At 40.7% G+C, this 23130-nt stretch overlaps 2 protein-coding genes across 2 annotated transcripts; one reads left to right on the forward strand and one right to left on the reverse strand.

Annotated features, from left to right (window-relative positions):
* Positions 1–3233: 3233 nt before the first annotated feature.
* On the reverse strand, positions 3234–4226 carry LOC105305057 (olfactory receptor 5A1). The gene has a single exon (XM_011379493.2). It carries the CDS (start codon positions 4224–4226, stop codon positions 3234–3236), a length of 993 nt encoding a protein of 330 aa, XP_011377795.2.
* Positions 4227–16340: 12114 nt separating this feature from the next.
* On the forward strand, positions 16341–17355 carry LOC105305034 (olfactory receptor 5A2). The gene has a single exon (XM_011379463.1). It carries the CDS (start codon positions 16356–16358, stop codon positions 17319–17321), a length of 966 nt encoding a protein of 321 aa, XP_011377765.1. The 5' UTR covers positions 16341–16355; the 3' UTR covers positions 17322–17355.
* Positions 17356–23130: the final 5775 nt, after the last annotated feature.

A 23130-nucleotide genomic window follows, 5' to 3' on the forward strand; every position in this document is an offset into this window, starting at 1 on the left:
TTAGATCATATTTTAGGTATTGCTTTGTGTCTGGCATCTTTTGCTTAACAGTATGCTTATGAGGTCAATCCATGTTGTTGTGTGTAGCTATAATTTATTTACATTTATCACTATATGATATTCTATGGTATAATATAGTCTTATTATTCATCCACATCTTTATGGACATTTAAATTGTTTATTATTTGGAGCTTTTATAAACAACACAATTGTTTTAGTCCAAGTCTCCTGAGAAGCAGACACCCATAAAGGACTGAACATGCAAGAGTTTTAGTAAAGGAGATTTCTGTGAGAGGAAACATGGAGAGGGCCAGCGAAGTTGGGATTGATAGAAGACCACAATGCAAGCTCGATCTTTTGAAGGAGAGAGGGAAGGAAGATTTGGGTGGAAGCTGAGTCTCACTTTGGCTTTGTGTTGGCAGAAAGGGATGGTAAGAGAGTGTAGTGGTTTCATGTTGGGTGGGCTTTGCAGACTAAAAATAGTACTCGTTTCTAGTTCTAATTGAGATTTACTAGTCGTGTGACTTAGGGCTACCATTATACCAATAGGTTATTCTTGAGGCTCACTGTCATTTGTTCAGTGGGGATGATTTTGCCTACCTCTTGAAGCTGTTGAGACTCCTGGTTCAGAAGTCATGGATGAAGTTTATAATATAGTTCTAAGCACAGAGTTAGGGCTCTTTTAAAGTGCCATTTTAAGAACAATGGCTCTTGGGCATGGATAGATTATATGTCCTGGGACTCCATGTTGACGCATGCTAAATACAGGAAAAATGAGTCCACTATGAGAATTCCAAGAAAGGTGGTTTTAGAGTTGATGCTGGGGATTTAGTCTTCTTGAGATTGAAAAGTCAATCGGGGGCTGTTTTTAATCATTCTTTTATTTAGCCCTTAAAAATTTTGTTTAGAGAGTAGCCTTGAGAAAGAACTTTCAAAGTTTATTAAGGGTAAGATTTCCTAGCACCATAAATTCTATTTTCTGTTAGCAGAGCCGACACCAGGAGCAGAGCAGTAGGGATATGCTACCTTGAATGTTATTTTAGAAACGAATCAGAATGATTTATCATCAGAGATTTTTGACATAATTGAAATTCCTGAAGGGTTATTGTGAAAGGGATAGAGAATCCTTGAGCTTAGAAGAGGAGATTCTTTTCTTGAGACACAAATTACAGCAATTACATGTGCGTATATAATTTAAGTGTCACACCAATTTCGCAAACGAGATATGAAAATTAAACATTATTCAACTTTAAATTAGTAACACTTCCTTGGTAGATTTAGAGAATGAGGATGTGAGAGCACAAGTGACATCCATAAATCGTTAGCGTTGGCGATTTTTGGATCTGGGATTAGTATCTTGATCATTTGAGAAATATCCACTTTGCGGGTTTTCGTGCTGATTACATCAAACAACTGTGAAGTGTCTGGCATGATGCTCCACGAATACCAGCACTCCGTAAAAGTTGGTTACTTTATGTATACTGTGGGGAATTGGTGGGAGCATCTTGGGAATCGATCCTTCAACTAGATGATAATACTAAAGCCAATCAAACAGAAGAATTTTATTGGAGTCCAAGACCCAGAACGTTTTACACATACTACCTCTTTTAATTGGCTCTTGCCAGTTTCAAATGTCTTAAAACTTATGGCTAAGTTTAAGCTTGACCATTTGGGTTGCCAGTTTTGGTCTGTGCAGTGCATGCATTTTCCAAGTCACCCTAAAATATCGTGAAACCAGAAAGAGTAAAATTAAATAAGTGGAAACCTTTTATCTCTGCTTGAAAACTTTCTTTAAATCTGTTCTCAAAAGTATTTCTGGTAAAATCGAGTTTGTAAATATTTTATAAAATTACTTTAGACTTTAACCAAGTTAAGTCAGCTTCTAATTTCGAGGGGAAAGAAACTAAATTTCAGAGGTGTGAGGTTTCTGAACAAGAGGGAGAAAGCTAATCTTCACAGACTTTTTTTTTTTTCCTTTTTTTTTTTGGAAACAGTGGGCTCATGCTGTGATACAAAAGTCTCTTTTCGCTTTTCTCTATGGTGAGAGAGGGAGGAGGCAGAGGAGGCTGGAGAAGCCTCCGGGAGGGCTCGCACCTGCATAGTGACTAGACCGACACTCAACGTGCCAGGAAGAGAACAAAGCCACAGAGGGGTGAGAAGGATTCCCAAGCGGCAACGTCACGCTGGACAACTCCATTGTAGGTGGTGTCCATGAAAGAGTAGTGACCTAGAGGTGACAGGCTGGGATACACTTTTCTGAGAGAACGGCAAATAATATGGAACGTGGGACTTCAAGGGCTAATCCGTTCAGGTAAAGAAACAAAGATTTTTATAGGCGCGGTGGGTGCAGAGAGAGGAAGGCAAGAGGACCCCAGAAGGTGCTGATCAAAAAGGAGATTGAACTATGACATGGCTGAACTGGTGAAGACACGGTTGAAATCAAGGAGATACCGACCGAGTAGGCAGTTCAGGTGACTGAGATGGAGACGAGCACCCACGTGTTACCGCGGGACTCGAAGTTTCCGGCCCCCCGCGTAGCCAAGATGGAAATGTCCACGGAGGGTAACGCCCCTCAGAATTTGCTTAGCGAATTGCTCAGTGTCCATCATGGGTGTCCTGCTTCACAGGGGTATCTTGGAGAGAGTGTTTCGTGGAGTAGACACCTCGTTTCGTGGTTTGCCTCAACTATACAGAGTGTATCTTTTTGGATTCCGCCCTATGCTAGCAATAAGAGCTATCCCGTTGTGCAACTTCGGCTGTTTGTCGTTGAGTGTGGAAGTCAGCATTCGGGCAGCCTGGGGCCTGGAGTCGGAGGACCTGCGTCTGAATGGAAGTTCCGGCCCTTGCTTCCTGTATAACTCTGGCAAGTCAGTGTTCCTTGTGGGGACCGTGTCCCCTCGTTCGTAATGTAGGGGTAAGTGCATGAGCATCATAGCACCAAATGAGTGTCTACTCAAACAGCTTTTGTGCCTGGTGCAGACTAAGCATCCTATAAAAGGTGGCGGTCGTAATATCTATTGTGACGATAGGCTCTCCTGGGCGGGGCGGGGGCGGGGGGAGTTGCTGAAATAACCTCTCCCCGCTTATGACTATCCACCGTGGGGCCAGTAGACACATGGCCATGGGGAAAGGTGAGAGGGTCAGGCAGGAGGAATCTCGTTTTCAGAGATGCTCGCAGAGGGTCCCCCTTGCCTAAGGCAGAGGCGGAGGAGACCGCCAGGATCGCTGACGCCTCAGGTGGTTTGGCTAGAGATGCTCTTACTCCGCAACTGGGAAAACGCTTCCTTCCTCTCTAGCACCTTCCCCAGGGCCTCCTTGATCTCTTTGTTCCTCCAGCTGTAGATGAGAGGATTCAGCATGGGGGTCACCAGCGTGTAGAACACAGACACCACCTTGTCCCTGCCAAGCGAGTAACTGGAGCTGGGACGCAGGTACATGAAGAGGGCCGTCCCGAACAACAGAGCCACCACCATCAGGTGCGCGGCACACGTGTTGAAGGCTTTCCTCCGACCCTCGGCTGAGCGGATCTTCAAGACGGCAGCCGCGATGTAACCGTAGGAGACGAGGAGGATGAGGGATGATGTGCCCCCAACGGTGGCCACCACGAGGAAATTCACTACTTGACTGAGGAAGATGTCAGAGCACGAGAGTGCCAGGACTGGTGGGAGGTCGCAGAAGAAGTGGTTGATGACGTTGGGACCGCAGAAGTGGAGCCGAAATATAGAGCTGGCTTGGACCAGGGAGCTGAGGAAGCCACCGACATACGCCCCCAACACCATGCGTGCACAGAGGCCCTGGGACATGATGGCAGCGTAGAGCAGGGGGCTGGAGATGGCTGCATATCGGTCGTACGCCATAGCAGTCAGGAGGAAGCACTCAGTTAGGCCCAGGCCGATGAAGAAAAAAAACTGAGCAGCACATCCCCAGAATGGTATGGTCTTCTGTGCCTGGAAGAAGTCGGTGAGCATCTTGGGAGCCACTGTGGAGGAGTAGCTGATGTCGATGAAGGACAAATTGCTGAGGAAGAAGTACATGGGTGTGTGCAGATGGGTGTCACCTCTGATCAGAAAGACGAGGGCCAGGTTCCAGGCCAGCGTCACAAGATAGATGCCCAGGAAGGTGACAAAGAGGAAGGCCTGGAGCTCTGGATGGTCTGCAAATCCCAGGAGGATGAACTCAGTCACTGACGAGCTGTTCCAGGCCTTGGCTGTGAACATGTTGTTCATGGACCACAAGCACAGGATGCAGACCTGGGACAATAACGATAATCCACATTACAGGTGACGTCGACAAATAATGACAAAAGACGTAAGAGGGAGGGCAGAGTATTACAGAGAGTTACGACTTTAAGCAAAGATCCTGTCTCTTTCTTTAGGAAGGCCATGGTAGTCCTTGTCTTAAACGTTTGCTTTTTAATATAGTGCGGGTGGTTTGTACGAGTTTCCACTTTAGGTTTAGACTCCCCGTGATCAGCTGCTGCCCCAACCGTGTAGTAGCTGTGTCACTGTGGGCGGGATAGGCTAACATCTCTAGGTTTCAAGTTCCTTATCTTTAAAATGGCTGACAGTACCTACTTCACATATTCATCTTAAGAATTAAATAAGGCAAAGTGTGTAAAGTGCCTGACTCATCATAAGTCCTCAGAGAAGGTTATTAGGACCGTTTTGTGTGTCCCATATCTGTCACGTCATGCCCTGAAATATCTATTCATCTGACTTCTCTCAAATTTTCATAATAGAATGGAGAATCCAGCAGAGGGGCCAGGTTCAGCTCTGTAGTTGGAAACAATCAATCGGACATTTATAATGTTTTTAATTCAAAAAATTAGGCCAGAAGTATATAGAAATGTTCTTGTCAAATTTTAGATCTGAATTTATTAATGTAGTTCCAGTTTCAAATTTGTCTTCAGTGTGAGGTCTCTTAGCTATTTAATTGTTGGGAATGTGGGCTGTAGATTTAGACTGGATTCAATTCCCAACTTTACCACTTAACGGGTGTGTGATCTTGAGCAGGTCACTAGAAGTCCTAGAAGTTCTAATCTGTAAAATCAGAGATAATAATAGCACTTGCTTTGTTGTTAGGATCTATCTAATGTACCTATTATCTGTCTGTCTACCTACCTACCTACCTACTTACCTACCTATCATCTATGTATGTATGTATGTATGTATGTATGTATGTATGTATGTATGTATCTATCTATCTATCTATCTATCTATCTATCTATCTATCTATCTATCTATCTTCTGTCTAATCTCTTTTAGGGCATATCTGCCCCAAAGTAAGTATTCTATGTGTTTGCTGTTGCTGTTGTTTTTTAAAACCTAATTTACTGTTATCTTCAATCAAAATCTTAAGAATTTTCCGTGTGCAAAGCATCTTTCAAGATCAGGGACCATGTCTGTCGGAATTCTCATCACCCGCTCACACATCCACACTAAGTCCCAGTCCACACAAGTCAGAAGGAGGCCTGCCGTCAGCAGGTCTCGGAAGCTGAGTCCTTTCCTTGCAGAAGGCGCTGGGATACGTGTGGCCGGAGGGCTTGGTGGCTTACGGTGAATAACCCTTAACGGTTTAGAATATATCTTGATCCTTCCCCAGGTCTTAATCTGAACACTTTGGAAATCAACAAAATTACCCTGTCTTTTAAACTACATTTCCAGCCTATTTTGTCTACCTCTTAAAATACAGTGACTCTCACAAATTTTATTTTTCCAAGTGAAAATGTTATTTTATGATAAATGTTATTTTATGATAACATTTAAAGCAATATGCGAGAACTGTAGAATAATTTGAGCAATGAACAGCTGTGAGATAGTAAACCTAAAAATCATGTGCAGTCCCTGATTGATGCAAAAACAAAGAGACAAAACAAAACAAAAAAACCCCAAACCTTTGAAACCAGAAATTGTGACATTCCAGCTCCTGAAATAGCAGCTGTTAAAATTCTGGTGTATGCCTTTCATGTGCAAGTATATGTATGTGTGTGTGGGTGTTTGTTTCATATACTTATTACAGAAATTACTCCAAGTTAGTAACTTTGTAATTTGGAAAGTAGCACACTCACTGCTTGATCTCAATTTTTCTTGCTCAATTTAACTGTGCCACTTGACTTTAAAATCCCTAGTTTATCATAAATCAATCCATATCTACTCATTGCCAGTCAAGGTCTTATTGACCTTTTTTCCTTCAAGATGTAACTGATTTTCAGTTTAGTCTTTTTTTTTTTTTTTGTATTTCTTTTCTTTTTTATATTAGGCTGTAACTCTTGATTTGGGCACATGTTTGGGTTTTTATAAATAACCAATTTTTTCTTAACACTAAGAGTATCAAATTCAGGATTATCAGCTTGTTTATGATCATATCTTCTATTTTCTTTTTTTTTAAATTAAATCTATCGTGGCGACATTGGTTAATAAAATTACATAGGTTTCACATGTACAATTCAATAATACATCATCTGTATATTGCATTGTGGCTATTGTCATCCCTTAATGATATAAAGATACTCTCTATTTTTTTTTTATATCCACTTAATAAGACCTCAGCCATTTAGCAAGGTAGGGACTCGGGGTCCGTGATGTGGTTCAGGGTTGTCTGGGGCCCCCATTCAAGTTAGCAGAAGGGACATGGGATAAGGCTTCAGGACGAATCCGGTTCTAATCCTGACTCTGTGGTTGGCCCGCTGTGGGATGTTAGACAACTCATTTAGCCTTTCTGAGTCTTAATTTCTCCATTTGTAAAATGGAGATAACAGTGACTACTTAACAGAGTTGTCTGAAGATTGCTCGAGATAATGCATGGAAGTCTCCTGAGCCTCGAGATAGGATAGTTGCTTAATCTATTGGGACTGTGATTACTATTCATAGGGAATATTCCTTAAAAAATTATTTATAGAACCAATACTTTTTTTTTTAAACACTTCCTCATGTCATAGGTTGAAGTATGCTTATCTTCAGAAATGAGGACTCCACTAATGTACCACGCAGATTTGTAAGAAGTGTTCAGGGGACGAGGTTGAAGAATTTAACGATCTGGGGGTTGATATGTCAACCAAAAATCTGCTGTGCCATTAGAAGGGCAAATTTTCATATTTAAGGATAAAATTTCCCCAACCCCAGAAATAGAAAGTGAAGCTGAAGAAATCGAAATAAGCAGAAAAGCATACCTAGGGTTTTATTCCCACATGTGCATGCCCTGAATCTTATTCTAGAACAGTAAATGGAAGGAGTAAAATGACCACTGTATGTCACTGAACTCTGCTCATGACGAGGTGCTTCTTCCCTTGAGAGAGAAAGGAGATCTCACTCTTGCAGCAAACTTGGGGAAGTGTAGCTCTGTCTGTGTCTGGACTCCCTACGGTCCTGTGATGGAGATATAATCACCACCAGGCCTATTTCACCGAGCTGAAGAAGGACAGTCTGAGAGGCTCAGTGACTTCACTGGATTCACAGATGCTGAAGCTGCATCTTTGTGAATACTAGTCTTCAAGGCCACGGTGACGACATAATAATACAGTCAAATTAAGCCCCTAGCACAGTACCTTGCACATAGATGACACTCAGGAATTGATGGGGACCTGTAGAATTGATTTATGACTCTGCTCATCTTTTATCAAGTCTGACCTTCACAGATTCGGTAATGGAAGAAAAAGAAAATGAAATAACGACAAAGAAACCCTTAGCTAGACCATGGAGCTGGGGATTCTCCATCTTTCCTGATCTGCCGTGTCCTTCACTTCACGAGGACTCCTTCTCGCCCCCTTGCGGGTACCCGGGTCCTCTCGATTTGTTCTTCCAGGTCTTGTCTTCCAGCTGAATGTACAAATGATTGATGGATTCGAAAAAGTCCCTCTCAAGGTGAGGTGAGAATTCAAAACACACCAAGACTTTAATCCGAGAATTAAGATTCAGATGGTGAAAGTCAAGCCATCAGTTAGAAAAGAGGAGGGTTTGGAGATTAAAGGTCTCTGCAGGGTTTGGAAAATCTGCTATGAGAAGTCTCCATTGATTGCAGCCCTTCCAAATGGCTTTTCAGATTACTTACTGATATTTGGGGCTGTGTTCAAGGACGTAGCAAGTCCTTCAGAAATTTCATGCCCTCTTCATTCTCTTCCGCATTGCAAAACCTCAAACATGGTCCGGGAAGCCCATCAAAGGAGCAGAAAGGTAAGATTGGGGCTAAATTTGAGGAAGCACAGATAGAATAGAGAGGTACATGAAGAAGAACTAAAATCCAAAGAACTCCTCTGTCTTCTACATGGGCTCATAGACCCAGGATGCTCTATATAGTGACATTAATACAGGCATGGCGACAAAATGTAAAAGATGAACGACTACACTCACCCTCTCTCCTCTTCGTCTGTCTGTCCTGGAGCTGATACCTGTCTTGAGTTCTGCTTTGGAAGGAGTCTAATCCTGCTCCAGTAACTGCTTTCAATCCCCAAAGGGTTAATGAGTTTCGAGAGCAAATTTGAGGCTCGTTGGTTCATCAAAGATAAAAATATCTGCCTAGTGCATAAAATATGTGTTTGTGGGCAGAAAATAGCGGGGAAAGGAATACAGAAAGAAGAGGGGAGATGTGATCTTCAAGGACTTCTCCTGGAATCTGCTAATATCTGCCTTCGGGGTCATTCTGGAAGTGTTTCAATTCTGAGGTTAGGGATGAATTTGAGAGAGGTTTTTTTCCTCTCTCCTTTGAGATGTTTCATTACCTTTGCCCTCAAGGGTCTCCTTTGAAAGAAAAAAGAATGTATCACCCCAACTTTGCAGACTTGTAGTTAATTGATCTCTGGGGTGGGATGGAGAACACATGCTTATATAAATGCTCTGAAAACAATGCTTATTAAATGCCATCCCCATGGCCAGCTCCCTCAATCCCCCAAGGCTAATCAAGCTCTCTTCTGCTAGGACATGACTAACAAATCCTGGATAGCCACAGGATGCAGGACGTGATAAACGCCTGCTCTGCAGAAGGAAGCGAGATTGCATATATACTCTTTCTCACTTCTTTATAGAACTTCTCTGGCCAGAAGGATGTTAAATGGGTGAGAACACAACCTTATATGAAGCTCCTACTAAGCGCTCAGTGCTGTACTAGGTGATGTATGCGTGTTAACAAATTAAATCCTCCAATCCTCCTCCCACCACCACAGAAGAAAAATCTGAAATCCAGAGAAGCTAAATAAATTGCTCAAAATATTACACCTAGTAAGAAGTTGAGGCAATATTTGAACCCATGACTATGTGACACAAAGCTCTGCATATGAATGTAAAGTACATCCATTTACTTCAGAACTCAATTGCATATAAATGTGTTGATATGGTCGATTATATCCCTCAATTCATAAACCCACTCTCTTTTCACAGAAACCTAATATCTTTCTCCAAAAGAGACATTGGATATTGTGCTATCCCCCCTAAATTATTTTTTCAATTTAGCATGATATAGCATAAAGATGTAAGACTTTTATTGTATGGAAAGCCACATAAAATAAAAAATAACTTGGGGCCAGACACTTGACAGAAAGAAAGCCACTAATTCACGTGTTTGAAGAGGGAGGGAGAAAAATAAAAGGTTTGAGTCACTTGTTTCTTAAACTGAGAATAATATTGAACTTTGTTGAGAATTAGAACAGGGACATTTGAGTTGGCTCAAATGTAGCTGATATTCTTGAACCCCCAAACGACTCTGAGCCTTCCTAGCCATGACAAAGGTTTCTATTAGCCTTTCTAAGCGACTAGCCTTTCCTTGTTCAATGACTGTTTCTTAACCTCATGTGAAGCAATTGCCTGGCAAATGGGATGCCTACTTATCTCAAGACCTACCGACCATCCTTCATTGCTGCCAGGCCCTAATGAGACTCAAAAATAAGGATGCTCCAGGAGGACAATTGACCTTTGAGAAGAGAAATTATTCCTCACAGGCTTGAAAGATATTGGTGAATTATTTGGGGGAAAATCTTGGGAGAATATATTTAGAAAGGACTCTAAAAATGTTAGTGAGAAAAATGGACTATAACATTAGATTGGGTAAAATTTATTTATCTGCTCTGGATTTTGGATTTATTGTCCCAAATTGATCATTGGGAAGTGACTGCAACACTTCGTTTATTAGATTAAAGAGTAACCTGTATTCAGTAGATTGAGATGGCAAATTTTCCCTGATCCAATTCAGAGGAAAGAATTCAAAGTCTTACGGAAATAGGTGTTGAAGCCGGTTTGTCACCTATGATCAGCATACTAAGCCCCTTCTCAACCATGCTTACCTAGAAGGCTAAGGCGGAAGTTCCTTCCTTAAGGCATCCAGGAACAACTGAGAGAGGGGAGAACCAGCATCTTTGAAAGGCAGCATGGTGAGATGACTGTGAGAGATGCTGTCATTGAGAAGATGTTCTGACTTCATCGTGAAGGCAGGTGGCAGTGCTGAACCTCCAGAGATTGGATGGGCAAAATTAATGTACGAGGCAGCAGGATTTATAAGTCTGAGTCTAGCTTCTTACACTTATCATCATGCATTTGCAGTTCACCTATATTGTTGTGTGGATAAGCCATCCATTACTTTTGATCACTCAGGAGCCTTCCATTGTATGGAGAGGACTCAATTTGCTTAATCACTCTACAGTTGAGGGACATTTGAATTATTATTTTTTCACTTATGGGTCATTATTTTTTTAATAAAACTTTTATTTTGATAATATTGTAGATTTGTCTACAATGGTACCATGCATGTGAACTTGTGATTTACCTGTTCTCAATGATATCGCCCTTATCTTTATTCACCATTTTCAGTATATGCTCAAGGAGTTGCCCATCATCCTGGTCTGGTTTCTTTCCTAGAATTGAACTGCATGATAATATTGAGTTAAGGTATTTGAAGAGCACATGGTACAGTGCTTAGACCATGGTGTGCGTATAATGCGTTTGAGGATAATCAATTACTATTGCAACGCTGGGTTCTCATGCGGATGGATATTAATTTCTGGTCACTTCTTAAAACTGACCCTACAATTTAGGCATACGTCCACCAGGTGGCAGCACGGTTCCATACCGGGGTCTAAACTAGTAGGCGTCCCTGCACATAAAGATTTGTTGATAAGTTACTCAGTTGTTGTCATGCTATTTGGGTTCTTAGAGGTCTTCTGTGTTAGCTCTTGTTTCAGAGTAAAAAACCAAGGTCAAGAGCCTAAGCTCCCACAGTAGAATAAGAATTCTATGGCTTCTATGATTTCTCACATACTACTTTTCTTTTGTATATATATTTAAAAGATCTCCAAAACCTCTAAATGTAATTTTACCTTGTACCTTATTTTTGTTTGGAATGCCTAGTGAAAAGACTTTGGATCTATATCCCGTCGATGTTTTTACCCGTCATTAGTGGAAGAAATGCAAACTGAGATAACTTTTCAAACTCCAATTTGAGAATCAAGATTGTATTTTACTGCTAAACACCTCTGGACTTTTCTCTGGGCTTTCCTCTGAAACAATTAAAATAACTTCATTAAAATAACTGCTAAAATGTTAAACAAACATGAAAGCAAATCATATTTTAGGAGAAGCTGCCAGCGAGCAAACCCTAAAATGCATGGAATCCTAGTGGGATAAATTTTGAGTTGAATCTCAACAAAATGTCTACTAAACATTTGTAATTCTCTATGGAGTTAATTTGCCTTTATGCGCTAATTGGTTTCATACTTTTTGATGTTCATTGAAAGTACCGCTTTAAATCCTTAAATTTAGTCATATTTGAAATTTGATATTTTAAAGTAAGGGTATGGAGAGTTTAGTCATATCCAGGTGTATTTAATAAGGAAACTTTCTTCCTCGTGCTTAAATTTCTTGTAGAATAGGGTAACAAATCGAGTGTCCCCACTCTTCATTTTCCATATTGCTGAATTATTTTGGGAAAAGCCTGGGAGGATATATTTAGAATGGAGGCATTGCTAATTTATAATTTGTTCTTCATTCCTGAGCATCTCAATCTTATTTTATTAAGTCATCATTATTGCTATGATCAGAGTTGGCATGACAGATGAAATATATTACCCTCTTCTTTTATCGGCCTTTTCTAATCCTAAGAAAATGTACAGATCATAATTAGTTTACTTTTTAAATTATCCTGGATCTTAATTCAGAATCAAAACTCTCCTGTAGTTAGTGGGGCCTGAGTCTCCCAGCCTCAGTTTCTCCTGTTCATTGCCAATCCTAGCTAAGAATGCTTCTCCTCACCAAGAACTTTCTCTCCTTCTTTTGTTCGCAGTCTATTTCGGAAGGCACTTGACCCTTTTTCTTTCATTGATCTCAGTTGCTGAGTTTCTTTCCCTAAATTCAGCCTCCTACATTGTGTGTCAAGAATCTTGGTATAGTCCTTCATATAGGAGATCTTTCTGTTATTTAAGTAATTTTTCAGACTAAGGATTGCTAACCTGATCTCTATGAAATAGATTAACTCCTTTTTGTAAACTTTATTCCTGTAGAAAAAAAGTTTCCAAAAAACAGAAAATCAACATCTCGAAATTTCAGACTTTCAGCGCTCGAGGGGTCCCTGGGGAGTGAGCCCCATTTCCTCAGCCCCAGCAGCAGAGGGAGGGGTTAATTGACTCACTCACAATGTCAAGTCCAGGTAGTGGCAGCACCCCAAACATTAAAGAGCGAAGGAACTGTTTTCGTCATAATAAAAACTAGTGCCAGTGAAAAGAAGGGCAGCTTTGGGCCATGACCCTAGAGACAGAGTTAATAATATTTTTAGTTCATTCGTGGAGTGATTTCTATGCATCAGGCACTGTGCTAAGACCTTCTATTCACATCTCATTTCATTATCATAATAACCTTTTAAGGTAGGTTATTATAGATACGACACCAGTTGTATAAGAAAGGAAATCGATATTTAAGACATTTAAAAGCTATACATGGTTTTACTGTACATGTTTAACTGTACGTGGATAAACTGTTCATCTTTGACTGTACATGGATAAAATGGCAGAGTCAGAATTTGAACCCAACTCTCATTTTAAGCACTGTATTTTCGTACAAGGCTTAGTCTATTTGTGTGACGTTTACTTGCAAGGAAAAAGATCTCTTAGAGCAGGAGGCTGCCCACCAGTGCGAGAGGACGTCTTCCTGGACTCAGATCAAGGAAAGCTCCAGGGAGACTAAGGAAGGGGACCGTCAGTAAGACTCTGGTGAGGGGTGCTCAGCCCCATTCCCCATCACCCCAGAGAACAATTAGCACTTAGAAATATTTGGTTCTAATGACTGCTGGGCTTTTATTTTGGACCCAGGAGTGAGTGACAGGGCAGCCAGGAGGAGAAAGAGCGTGGCAACCCCTGTCCATTAAAATAATAAACTCCCAAAGGCCATTCTGAAGACATGGTAATAAAGGAGCAGGGATTCCAAAAGTAGATATTACTGTTTGCATGAGGGCAAAATATAAAAAGCTGACCCAGAAACCAGGCATAGAGCAGTGGGAGATGCATGTGAACTGAGGTATGCAAATATTTTTTTTTTTTTTTGGAGCAAAGCAAGCAATAATTTCGTAGCATGAGATTCTCAGGACACTTTTGCCTGAAGTAAGTCCCAGTAAGTCCCAGCTCCTTCCCTTCCACCTCATTCATTCAAAAAATGACAGTTATAAGCTTATAGTCTATTTTACATTTTATCTGTAAAAGGGGCTGAGTAACTCTACCCACCTCCCGGGAGGATTAAATGAGTTAATAGAAATCAAGTCCTTAATAACCGTGCCCGGTGCTCGAAAGCTCTAAATAAGTGATTCTATCATATGTTGTTGTTATAATTACATAATATTATGAATAAGCATGCATTATAAACCAAACACTCTGCTAAGCTCTGAGGCGAAGCAGTGAAAAAATCTATTTATTCAACAAATATTTACTGTGGCTGTGTCTCATATACTGTTCTAGGGACTCAGGACAGATCAATAAACAGAATAGACAAAACTCCTTGACTGCCTTTGAGTGGTTTATGTCCTCTGTGTCAGGATTAATAGATTAATGTCCTAGCGAAGGGTAGTATCGGCTCTTCTTGGTTTTGGCTGCTTAGTCAGTGATGATTGTGGGATATTTAAAATTTTTAGAAAACGCAAAGCTAGGAGGAGTGTTTATTTTAACAGCTTTATTGAGATATCTTTAACACATAGAAATCGTATATGGTTAAGGTGTACAACTTGATGTTTTTATATACATGCATACATTATGAACAAATCACCACAATAAAGCTGAATAACTTATCCATCACTTCTATAGTGTTACCCTGTGTGTGAATGCTGAGTGTGTGTGTGTGTGTGTGTGTGTGTGTGTGTGTGTGTGTGTCTGCATGCATGTGCATGTGTGGTGAGAAGATTTAAATTAAATTCTATCCTCTCAGGAAACAAATATACAAAACAGTTAATATTAACTGTTGTCACCATGCTGTTCATTAGATCTCCAAAACTAATTTACTCTAAATAACTGAACCTTTGTATCCTTTGGCCAACATGTCTCCATCCCTCACCCCGACCCCAGCCCCTGGCAACCACTATTCTACTCGCAATTTCTATGAGATGGACTTTTTAGATTCCACATGTAAGTGAGATCATGCAGAATTTGTCTTTTAGTGCCTGGCTAATTTCATTTAGCTTAATGTCTTCCAGGTTCATCAATGTTGTAAATGACAAGATTTCCTCCTTTTTTAAAAGGCTGAATAATATTCTATTTATGTATCTATGTACCTGTCTTATCTTACATTTTCTTCACCCATTCATCTGTCTATGGACGTTTAGGTCATTTTCATATCTTGACTATTGTGAATAATGCTGCAATAAACATGGGTGTGCAGGTATCTCTTTGAAATATTGATTTTGTTTCTTTTGGATATACACCCAGAAATGGGATTGCTGGATTGTTTGGTAGGTCTATTGTTGATTTTTTGAGAAACCTCTAGAGTGTTTTCTGTAATGGTTGGACCAATTTACATTCCCACCGACACGTACAAGGGTTCCCTTTCCTCTGCATCATTGTTAGCACCTGTTATTTTTTGTCTTTCTAGTCATAGCCATCCTGAAAGGTGAGGCCACATCTCATTGTGGTTTTGATTTGCATTTCACTGATGGTTAGTGATGTTGAACACCTCAGGTAGAACAGTTTTTACTGTGATAAACAATAAATACAATTGGCTGCAATTGGTTGCAAACGCGCATGGGCAATCAAGTTCTATAAAATGACACGGTTACTAGCAACTTTAATTTTACCATCGAGTCGTCGCCAGGGTGTGTCTGCCTTTCTACATCTATTTATGTTTCCTCCTTTTGACCTTACATTGGTGCCAGCCTGACTTTCTTGATGCAAAATGTGTATGAGCTTATCTCATGTGTTGAAAATAATAATCTGGTCTGGCTTGATGACATCAAAGTTGTCCCTCGCCTGTCCTTAAATATTTAATGAATCCTCTCCAGCTTTTCTCGCTCAGGAAATACTGATTTCTGCTTGCTCTTGACCTCATGGCTTAGGCAATTTCAGTCAACTTTGGTGTCGCTTCCCCACCCCCACCCCCACCCCCACCCCCCCGCAGAGGTTTGTTCAGAGTCCTTCTATCCCATAATGGTGCTGGTTGGCTTAGTCCAAATTTTGACCCTTTTATGCAGTAACTTGTATAAAAACTTATCATATAATTAGAAAAAATTTCCACTTCTAAGCATGATTGTGTGTGTGTGTGTGTGTGTATAACATATATGTATATATATATTTTTCTCTTAGTCCTAAAACCTAAAAGAATGGATTATTTTTATTATGGATTGAATTTCCTTTCTCAAGATGAAATATGTCAAATATTATAGCTTGTTGTATTTAGCTCCTTTTTTGGGTTCTTATACTGAAAATACATAAAATGTAAGAAATTCCTAACTTTGTCATTAATCTGGGTTTATATTTTCAAGTCAAAAAGTCTCAAAAGTCGCAAGAAACCCAAGTCCAAAGGAACCTTGAAATTCGTTTGATTCAACCCTCCCATTTTTCAGTTGAGAAAATGAGGCTCCAAAGAGGCCAAGTGACTTTTCCACAGTCCCCAGACAGTGGGGAATGGAGCTACTGACAAGACTCATCACTGACTGTCAGTCACTCTCTGCTCATTATACTGATTCTCTTCTGGTCAACGAGCTATGCAATATATGGGTTTTAAATAGTGCCAAGAGATTGTCATAGGCTGACTTCCCCTGAGAAGACTTTGCCAAGCAGAAGGCTGGGATGTTAGTTAACTTGGTGCGAAGCATTCATATGATCGTCCAGGAAATACCACTCACATAATAACACACAAAATCGAATTGCTCATAGGATTGCTTCTTTCCTTTGTGGAAGAAGCAGGTCTATGGCTGGAGGAAGGAATAACACAATTGTGACAAAATTTACCCTCCTGGGATTTTCAGATCATCCTCAAATGAAGATTTTCCTCTTTGTGTTATTTCTGGGGATTTACCTCCTGACGCTAGCCTGGAACCTGAGCCTCATTGCCCTCATCAGGATGGATTCCCACCTCCACACGCCCATGTACTTCTTCCTCAGTAACCTGTCCTTTCTAGATACCTGCTATGTGTCCTCCACAGCCCCCAAGATGCTCTGGGACATCATCACAGGACAGAAAACCATTTCCTTTGTCGGCTGTGCCACGCAGTACTTCGTCTTCTGTGGAATGGGGCTGACGGAATGCTTTCTCTTGGCAGCCATGGCATATGACCGGTACGCTGCAATCTGCAACCCGTTGCTCTACATGGCCCTCATGTCCCACACCCTTTGTTTAAAGATGGTGGCTGGGGCCTATGTGGGTGGATTCCTTAGTTCTTTCATTGAAACATACTCTGTCTACCAGCATGATTTCTGTGGGCCCAACGTGATCAACCACTTCTTCTGTGACCTTCCTCCCATCCTGGTTCTGTCATGCTCTGATACCTTCACCAGTCAGGTTGTGAACTTCATTGTGGGAGTAGTTGTTGGAGTGTTATCTATCCTAGTGATCCTCATTTCTTATAGTTACATCGTCGCTGCTGTTCTGAAGATCAGCTCAGCTAAAGGTAGGACCAAGGCCTTCAGCACCTGTGTCTCTCACCTGTCTGCTGTGACCCTCTTCTACGGTTCTGGTTTCTTCATGTATATGCGACCTAGTTCCAGCTACTCTCTAAATCAGGACAAGGTGGTGTCCGTATTCTACGCTCTGCTGATCCCTATGATGAATCCCATCATCTACAGTCTTAGGAACAAGGAGATTAAAAAGGCCATGAAGAAAGCTGTGGGAAGGGATCGAATGCTTTCCCATGGGCATTCATTTTTCTCACCCTGAGCTGACGTTTGCAGTGAAGCTATGAGCTGAGTCACTTATGTAGACTTTAATGTGGTTTTGGACTAGTTGATCTACACAGTGATTTTTTTTTTCCCTTTTTCAATATTCCCTTAGCCAGTTTGCCTATTGGTTATTGGTAAACAGTTTGGCCTTTCTTGGTTTCTAGAGCAAATAACATTGCATAGATTGAGATTATAAATCAGTTTAGCAGAAAACTTCACCATGACAAAGACTGAACAACCTGGAACATCAAAATAGAGTTTGTGTCTGTGGGAGGAAAACGTTGAAGAAATGTTAGTCCAGCATTTGGGATGGTGATTCTCAAGGTAGGATAGGACAATACGGCATGATAACCTGAGGCGGGAGATACTTTCTCCAAAATCAGTTGTCTTCTCCTCTCACGAGGTTCTAACATGCTTCCTTTAGGGTGCGTGAGCAGCACGAGGCAGACGCCCTCCCCTGTTTCAGAATCATGGCTGTCGAGAGCCACTATGACTGTTGGGGGTATGGGACTGACTTGACGTGTTCAGACAGGAACGAGATTGAAAACTTCTGGTTAGGCCCTTAATGGCTGAACAAATGGGACAACCTCCTGGCTAATTCAATCAACTATACAAAAAAAGTGACCGCTAATGATTTCAACTCAACTACGGGATCGTCGTTTAAGTCCAAAGTGACAGCTTTCTAACCAACACTCTGAGGCATCTACGGGAGAAGAGCACACCTTCATTGAGGGTGAAAGGTGCTCTGATTTTGCTAATGCTGTGGTAAGTTCCAGAAGAGAATTTAGCCAAGGATCTGAAGAGAGTGATTTTTCTTCTCCACATTTTCTCAGAACTTGTTATGTGTCCTTGAACCAGCAGTAAAGAACTGGAATAAAGTTATTCGGCTGTGGCCTCTGTTGGGTAGGCTATAAATAAGTAAATAAGTATCTACTTGTGTGTCCTTGGACAAGTTACTTGGGCTCCATGCACCTTAATTCCTTATCTGTAGATAGGAATAATAATAGAAATTATCTCATAGGCTCGTCGTGAAGAATTAAATAAGTTGATACATGTAAACATGTAGAATAGTGCCAGGTGTATAGCAAATGTTCAAGAGGTGATATTTTATTATTATTATTATTATTATTATGCTGATTTATCACCATCTGAGTCAAAGAAATAGAAGACATTTACTTAGTTTGGTAAAGAATCTGATCTTTGTAATGGCTTTGATGCATTGGAAAGTGGGCCTGCAGAGACTATAGCAAAAAGTAGTTAAGAGATTCACTAAGTATTAAGTCCTCAGACCAGAGAGTCATCTCTTCACTGTCATTTTGCAGGCATGTGGCCTTATCAAGTTGCTTACAAGCTCCATTTTCCTTGTCTGCAAAATTAGGATAATAATTGTATCTACCTCATAAAATTAATACATCAATTAAGTGAGACGATGCATGAAAAGGGCTTAGCCTATTGTCTGGCATATGGCAATACTTAATCAATGTTAGCTCATATTATTAGTCAATTAGTCAATATTATTAATCAATTTTGTATGAATTAAGAGAAATCTAAGTTAACGTGCTAAAAAGAGACAAATTAAGTGCTTTGCAATGTCTACTCAACTTGGAACATAATGATCTCAGTAAAAGGCATGCCCGCACACCCCCTACCTCTGCTACTTCCTTTGCATATAGGAAATAGAAACAACTCAAGTTCACTGAACTTCTACCCTTCAGCTTACCTTTGGTGGCTAATCTTAAATTCGCCTAATGCTAAAAGTCACTGGAAAACAAACAAACAAATAAATAATACCTCGTTTTAGAATTAAACGGAGCTATCACTAATTTACTATAATCCGTAATTTTTTTTAATGAACAAAGATTCTGACTATAAGGTCTTTATACCATCTCTCTTGTTTGGCCACACATATTTTTGTCAATAATGGAAATATTTCTTTGCATTTGGAAGAGATAAGGTACTTTTGTAGTTTGCCCAACTACCAAGGAGGAAATCATGTTTATTCATTAATGATCATTAAATTTAGTGCATAAGGTGGGGATTGATCACGAGGCTTGAATAAAGCAAAAATGATCTGGGTTTTCCTGTAAGCCACATGTTAAATAAAACTTCCCGAATAAGTGCATTTATTATGGAACATACAAACAGACATACACTAAACAGAATATTTTTGGCACTAAGAGAACCAGGCATTTTACAGCTATTGGAAACAGGACCAGGTAGAGCTGTTTCCAGGCAGGATTAACTAGCTGGACATGAATTCGGTTTAGTAAAATGACCACACTCCAGGGCGTGGCACTCATCCTTGCAACCTCCGAAAATCTTTTCCAGATGGGCTGATGTTTACCAAGCTCAGAATAGCAAGCTGCATAAACCATGATGCCACTTTTAGTTCTGAGTAAAGAACAAAACTGCCAAGCTTGTACTTGTGCCAGAGGCACAATTCTGTCTTGTTGAGGAAACCGTGTGGAAAAACGAATTACAATTCCTTTCTAATTAGAGAGAAAGGAATCAAAGTAGGTAATGTGTATCATTGCCTGATGAGCCCAGCTATGTGGTCCATGTAGGATGAGGGCCTGGGCCAGGGCACTCCCAAGTTTCTCCCCAAGCATGCATTGTCCTCTTTTCTAAGTGACCATCTTCTCCCCTAACCACTGTATTATGTACAGATTGATTAATTGACAGCTTTCTCTCTCTCTCTCTCTCTCTCTCTCTTTTTTTTTTTTGGTGTAGGAAATCTTTTGTCTCCAAAATGCCTCTGTTACACATTTTATTTATTTATTGTTATCCGATTTTGTGGTTTAATTTTTAGAGTTTTCAGAAACCTGACTATTGTCCATATGTACCACCTACATTCCCCTAAGTTTTGGGGTAGGTATATCTGATTACTCACTCACATACTCACAAGTCAGTGACTGATGCATGAAATGGGCTCTGATGAGATTTTTAACTTCTTTCTAAAGACCGATAGTCTCACGATTCTAGTTTTAAACCTTGGCAAACCTAAAGATTGCCTATTCTGTGATCATTTACACACATGAGGAAACACTCGCATTTCACTTTCCTGTGTCCAGATAACTGATTTGGATCTTCCTGACCTACACTTGAGCAGGAAGAGCCTGACCGTTTTGCATATAAGGAAATATACCACATATCCTAGCATTATCCCATCAGCTTCATCTGTGACTACCTTCCCTGAATTCTTGGTGGAATGGGTCTGCAGAGACTATGGCAGAGAGTGCTTTGCAACATCTCCTAAATAACTGGGGAAGATAAACCAACCGTTTATATGTGCCCTTTGCTGCTTTTTAATCTTCTCATGCTTCCCTCTCCTCTTCTAATGCTGACTTCCTATGTGCCATGCTGCTTATGGATCTGGCCGGGGATGAGACCCCATTCTTTTCTACAAATAAGGAAATAGCCTTAGCAGGCTCTTGCAATCGTGGCTTGGAACTGTTCTAAACTGGATGTGGCAGCATCTCCCGCCTGTGTTGCCAGACTAGATGGCAGGCACCATCTAGCTGGAGACAGACTAACCGCACCCTTTGGTGAGACCACGCTCTAGAAATAAACAAGCATCTGGAACTCAGGGAGATCTCAGGGAAGAACAGTGGTTTCCTCTCTCAAAACAAAGTTTTTCTGAAATAGAACCACGATATCAGATTAAACTTAAATGTCAACATAAATAGAAAAACTGGCATGTGTGAACAAATATCACATTGACATTGGTATATTCTTATTCTAATAAACCTATTTTTAATGCAAAGGGACGCTGGGTTGTTTTCATCTTAAAAAAATACTTAAGGAGCAAAAATATTTAAGGAAGTCCCTGTATCAGACATACACTGAAACTCATAGCACATTTTCTAACAACTGTCAGCAAAGGTAGGAGCCTGGCAGGGTTGCCCTCATCCGTCATCTTGACCCTCAGTCAAGAATGCAATTGGAAATGAGACTCCATCTGGGGCCGAGGTGCAGCCGGGAGGTGTCCTGTGAGCCTGATCGAGGAGGGGTGAGCTCTGAGAAGCCACCTCTCGGCACACCCGCCCGTCCAGTCAACCTCCACTTCAACTTCCTTTTCCTGTCATATCCTTTCTCTGAGGCTTGAGAATCTAACAACTTAACCTGCCTAAAAGAAGGGAATGGTCAGGGAGGTGAGGATAATATTTCAAAAAAATAGTATCTATTAGCTGCTGCATACAGCAAAGTGAAAAAAAAATTTTTTAAACGTTGGATGTAGATAAAACAAGGACTAAAGACATGTTAGAAGCATGAGCACAGCTTATTTTTTTTAATATATTGCAACTGAGTGTTCGGCTTTCTCCATAGCCTGGCCTCTTCTATCTCCTTGAAGATGTCCTTTCTCTGTAGTGTCTGGGGAAGAAAAACCCAGACCTGGAGGACCAAAAGACCAGGGCTTAGTCCCCTTTGGTGTTGAGTTACAAAACTAGAATTGCTTCTCTTTCTTGCATGTTTGGAGAGAGAAAATAACAAAGTGAGGTGGAGGGAGATGGAAAGGGTTCCTTCTTGGTGTATGTTTGGGGAGATTGAATATATTTACTTTAAAAAAATTTCCTACACACTTTGCCTAGTTTTCCCTCTTTTCCTCCTGTCTCTGCCCATCTTCATACAATCATTTTCTCCTCTTATCCTTCCTCTCCTACCCAGCAGCTAAAACCATGGGAAAGAAAGACAGAGCTGTCTTCCATGGCAGCTTGTTTAGCCTGAAAAGCAAATCTGTTGAAGGGTGATGTAAATATGTAGGCTGTGTCAGTACACTTCAGCATAAAGCTGGGCTGGAAAACCTCTGACTCATTTGATTAGTGTTTGAGATGAGAGGACACAGACCCAGAGGAAGAGTTGTGGGTTATTTTTGAGGGATCTATACTATCAGAATTGTTCCACTTAAAAAAGTCCAGTGTGAGCTGTCTGCAGAAGACTGTGGAGGGCATTGTTCCTGAATCGGGTTATCTGTCTGAGGCAGTGTCATTGACGTTGAATTCAGCGTAAAAATCTGTTCCTATGATTAGACCCAGGTAGACAACAAAACCCTGTTTTAAGAAGAGAAGTTCTGCTAGCTATTATATGCAGAAAAATGATAAGAACCTAGGAAGCCAGACAGACTGTTCTTTCCTTCACTGATTTTCTTTGTTTCTTTTAAAATGTTAATCATTCATTTATATTTCAATAAAAATAAAATAATGTATAAAATTAAATATGTGAAAGCTAGAAATAATTTTAAAAGGAATACTTTGTAACTTTAATCCTGAACAGAGTCAGAGAGATGAGAGAGAGAGACAGAGAGAGACAGAGAGAGACATAGAGAGAGAGAGACAGAGAGACAGACAGAGAGACAGGGGAGGGGAGGGGAGGGAGTAAGAGATTAATTTGGGTTTATTACCGAATAACTTGTTTCTTCCACCTTCCACCTTGATCTTCCTTGTAAAGTGGATTGTGAAAAAGAGATGGAAGAAAGGAATGGAGGAGAGAAGGGGCACTTTAAAATAAAGGCTGGGAGATTCTCAGAGCTTAGAAAGACGTCGAAGCCGTTAGTTTCTGGGCATAGGAGGGCCTGGAGCATGATCCGCAGGAGCTTCCCAGAGACTGTGCCAGGTGGCTGTCATGGTGTGTGGGTAGGCGTGACCCAAGTCCCAGATCTGAGGCCTTAGGTTTGAACAGGGAACAGCAGAGCCACCAGACTTGGCGTTACTATGGAGACTCAGAGTCCAACCAAGAGGATTTAAAGAAAACTTAAGATATTTTTTTAGATGAAAGTTATGGACAAGTTTCATGCATGTTACATTAGTATT

Source organism: Pteropus vampyrus, unplaced genomic scaffold (assembly GCF_000151845.1).
Source record: "Pteropus vampyrus isolate Shadow unplaced genomic scaffold, Pvam_2.0 Scaffold360, whole genome shotgun sequence".
NCBI lineage: Eukaryota > Metazoa > Chordata > Mammalia > Chiroptera > Pteropodidae > Pteropus > Pteropus vampyrus.

Excerpts from the sequence above, each read along its gene's own strand:
- LOC105305057 (XM_011379493.2), bottom strand. The coding sequence starts at position 4,226 with ATGAACAACATGTTCACAGCCAAGGCCTGGAACAGCTCGTCAGTGACT.
- LOC105305034 (XM_011379463.1), top strand. The coding sequence starts at position 16,356 with ATGGCTGGAGGAAGGAATAACACAATTGTGACAAAATTTACCCTCCTG.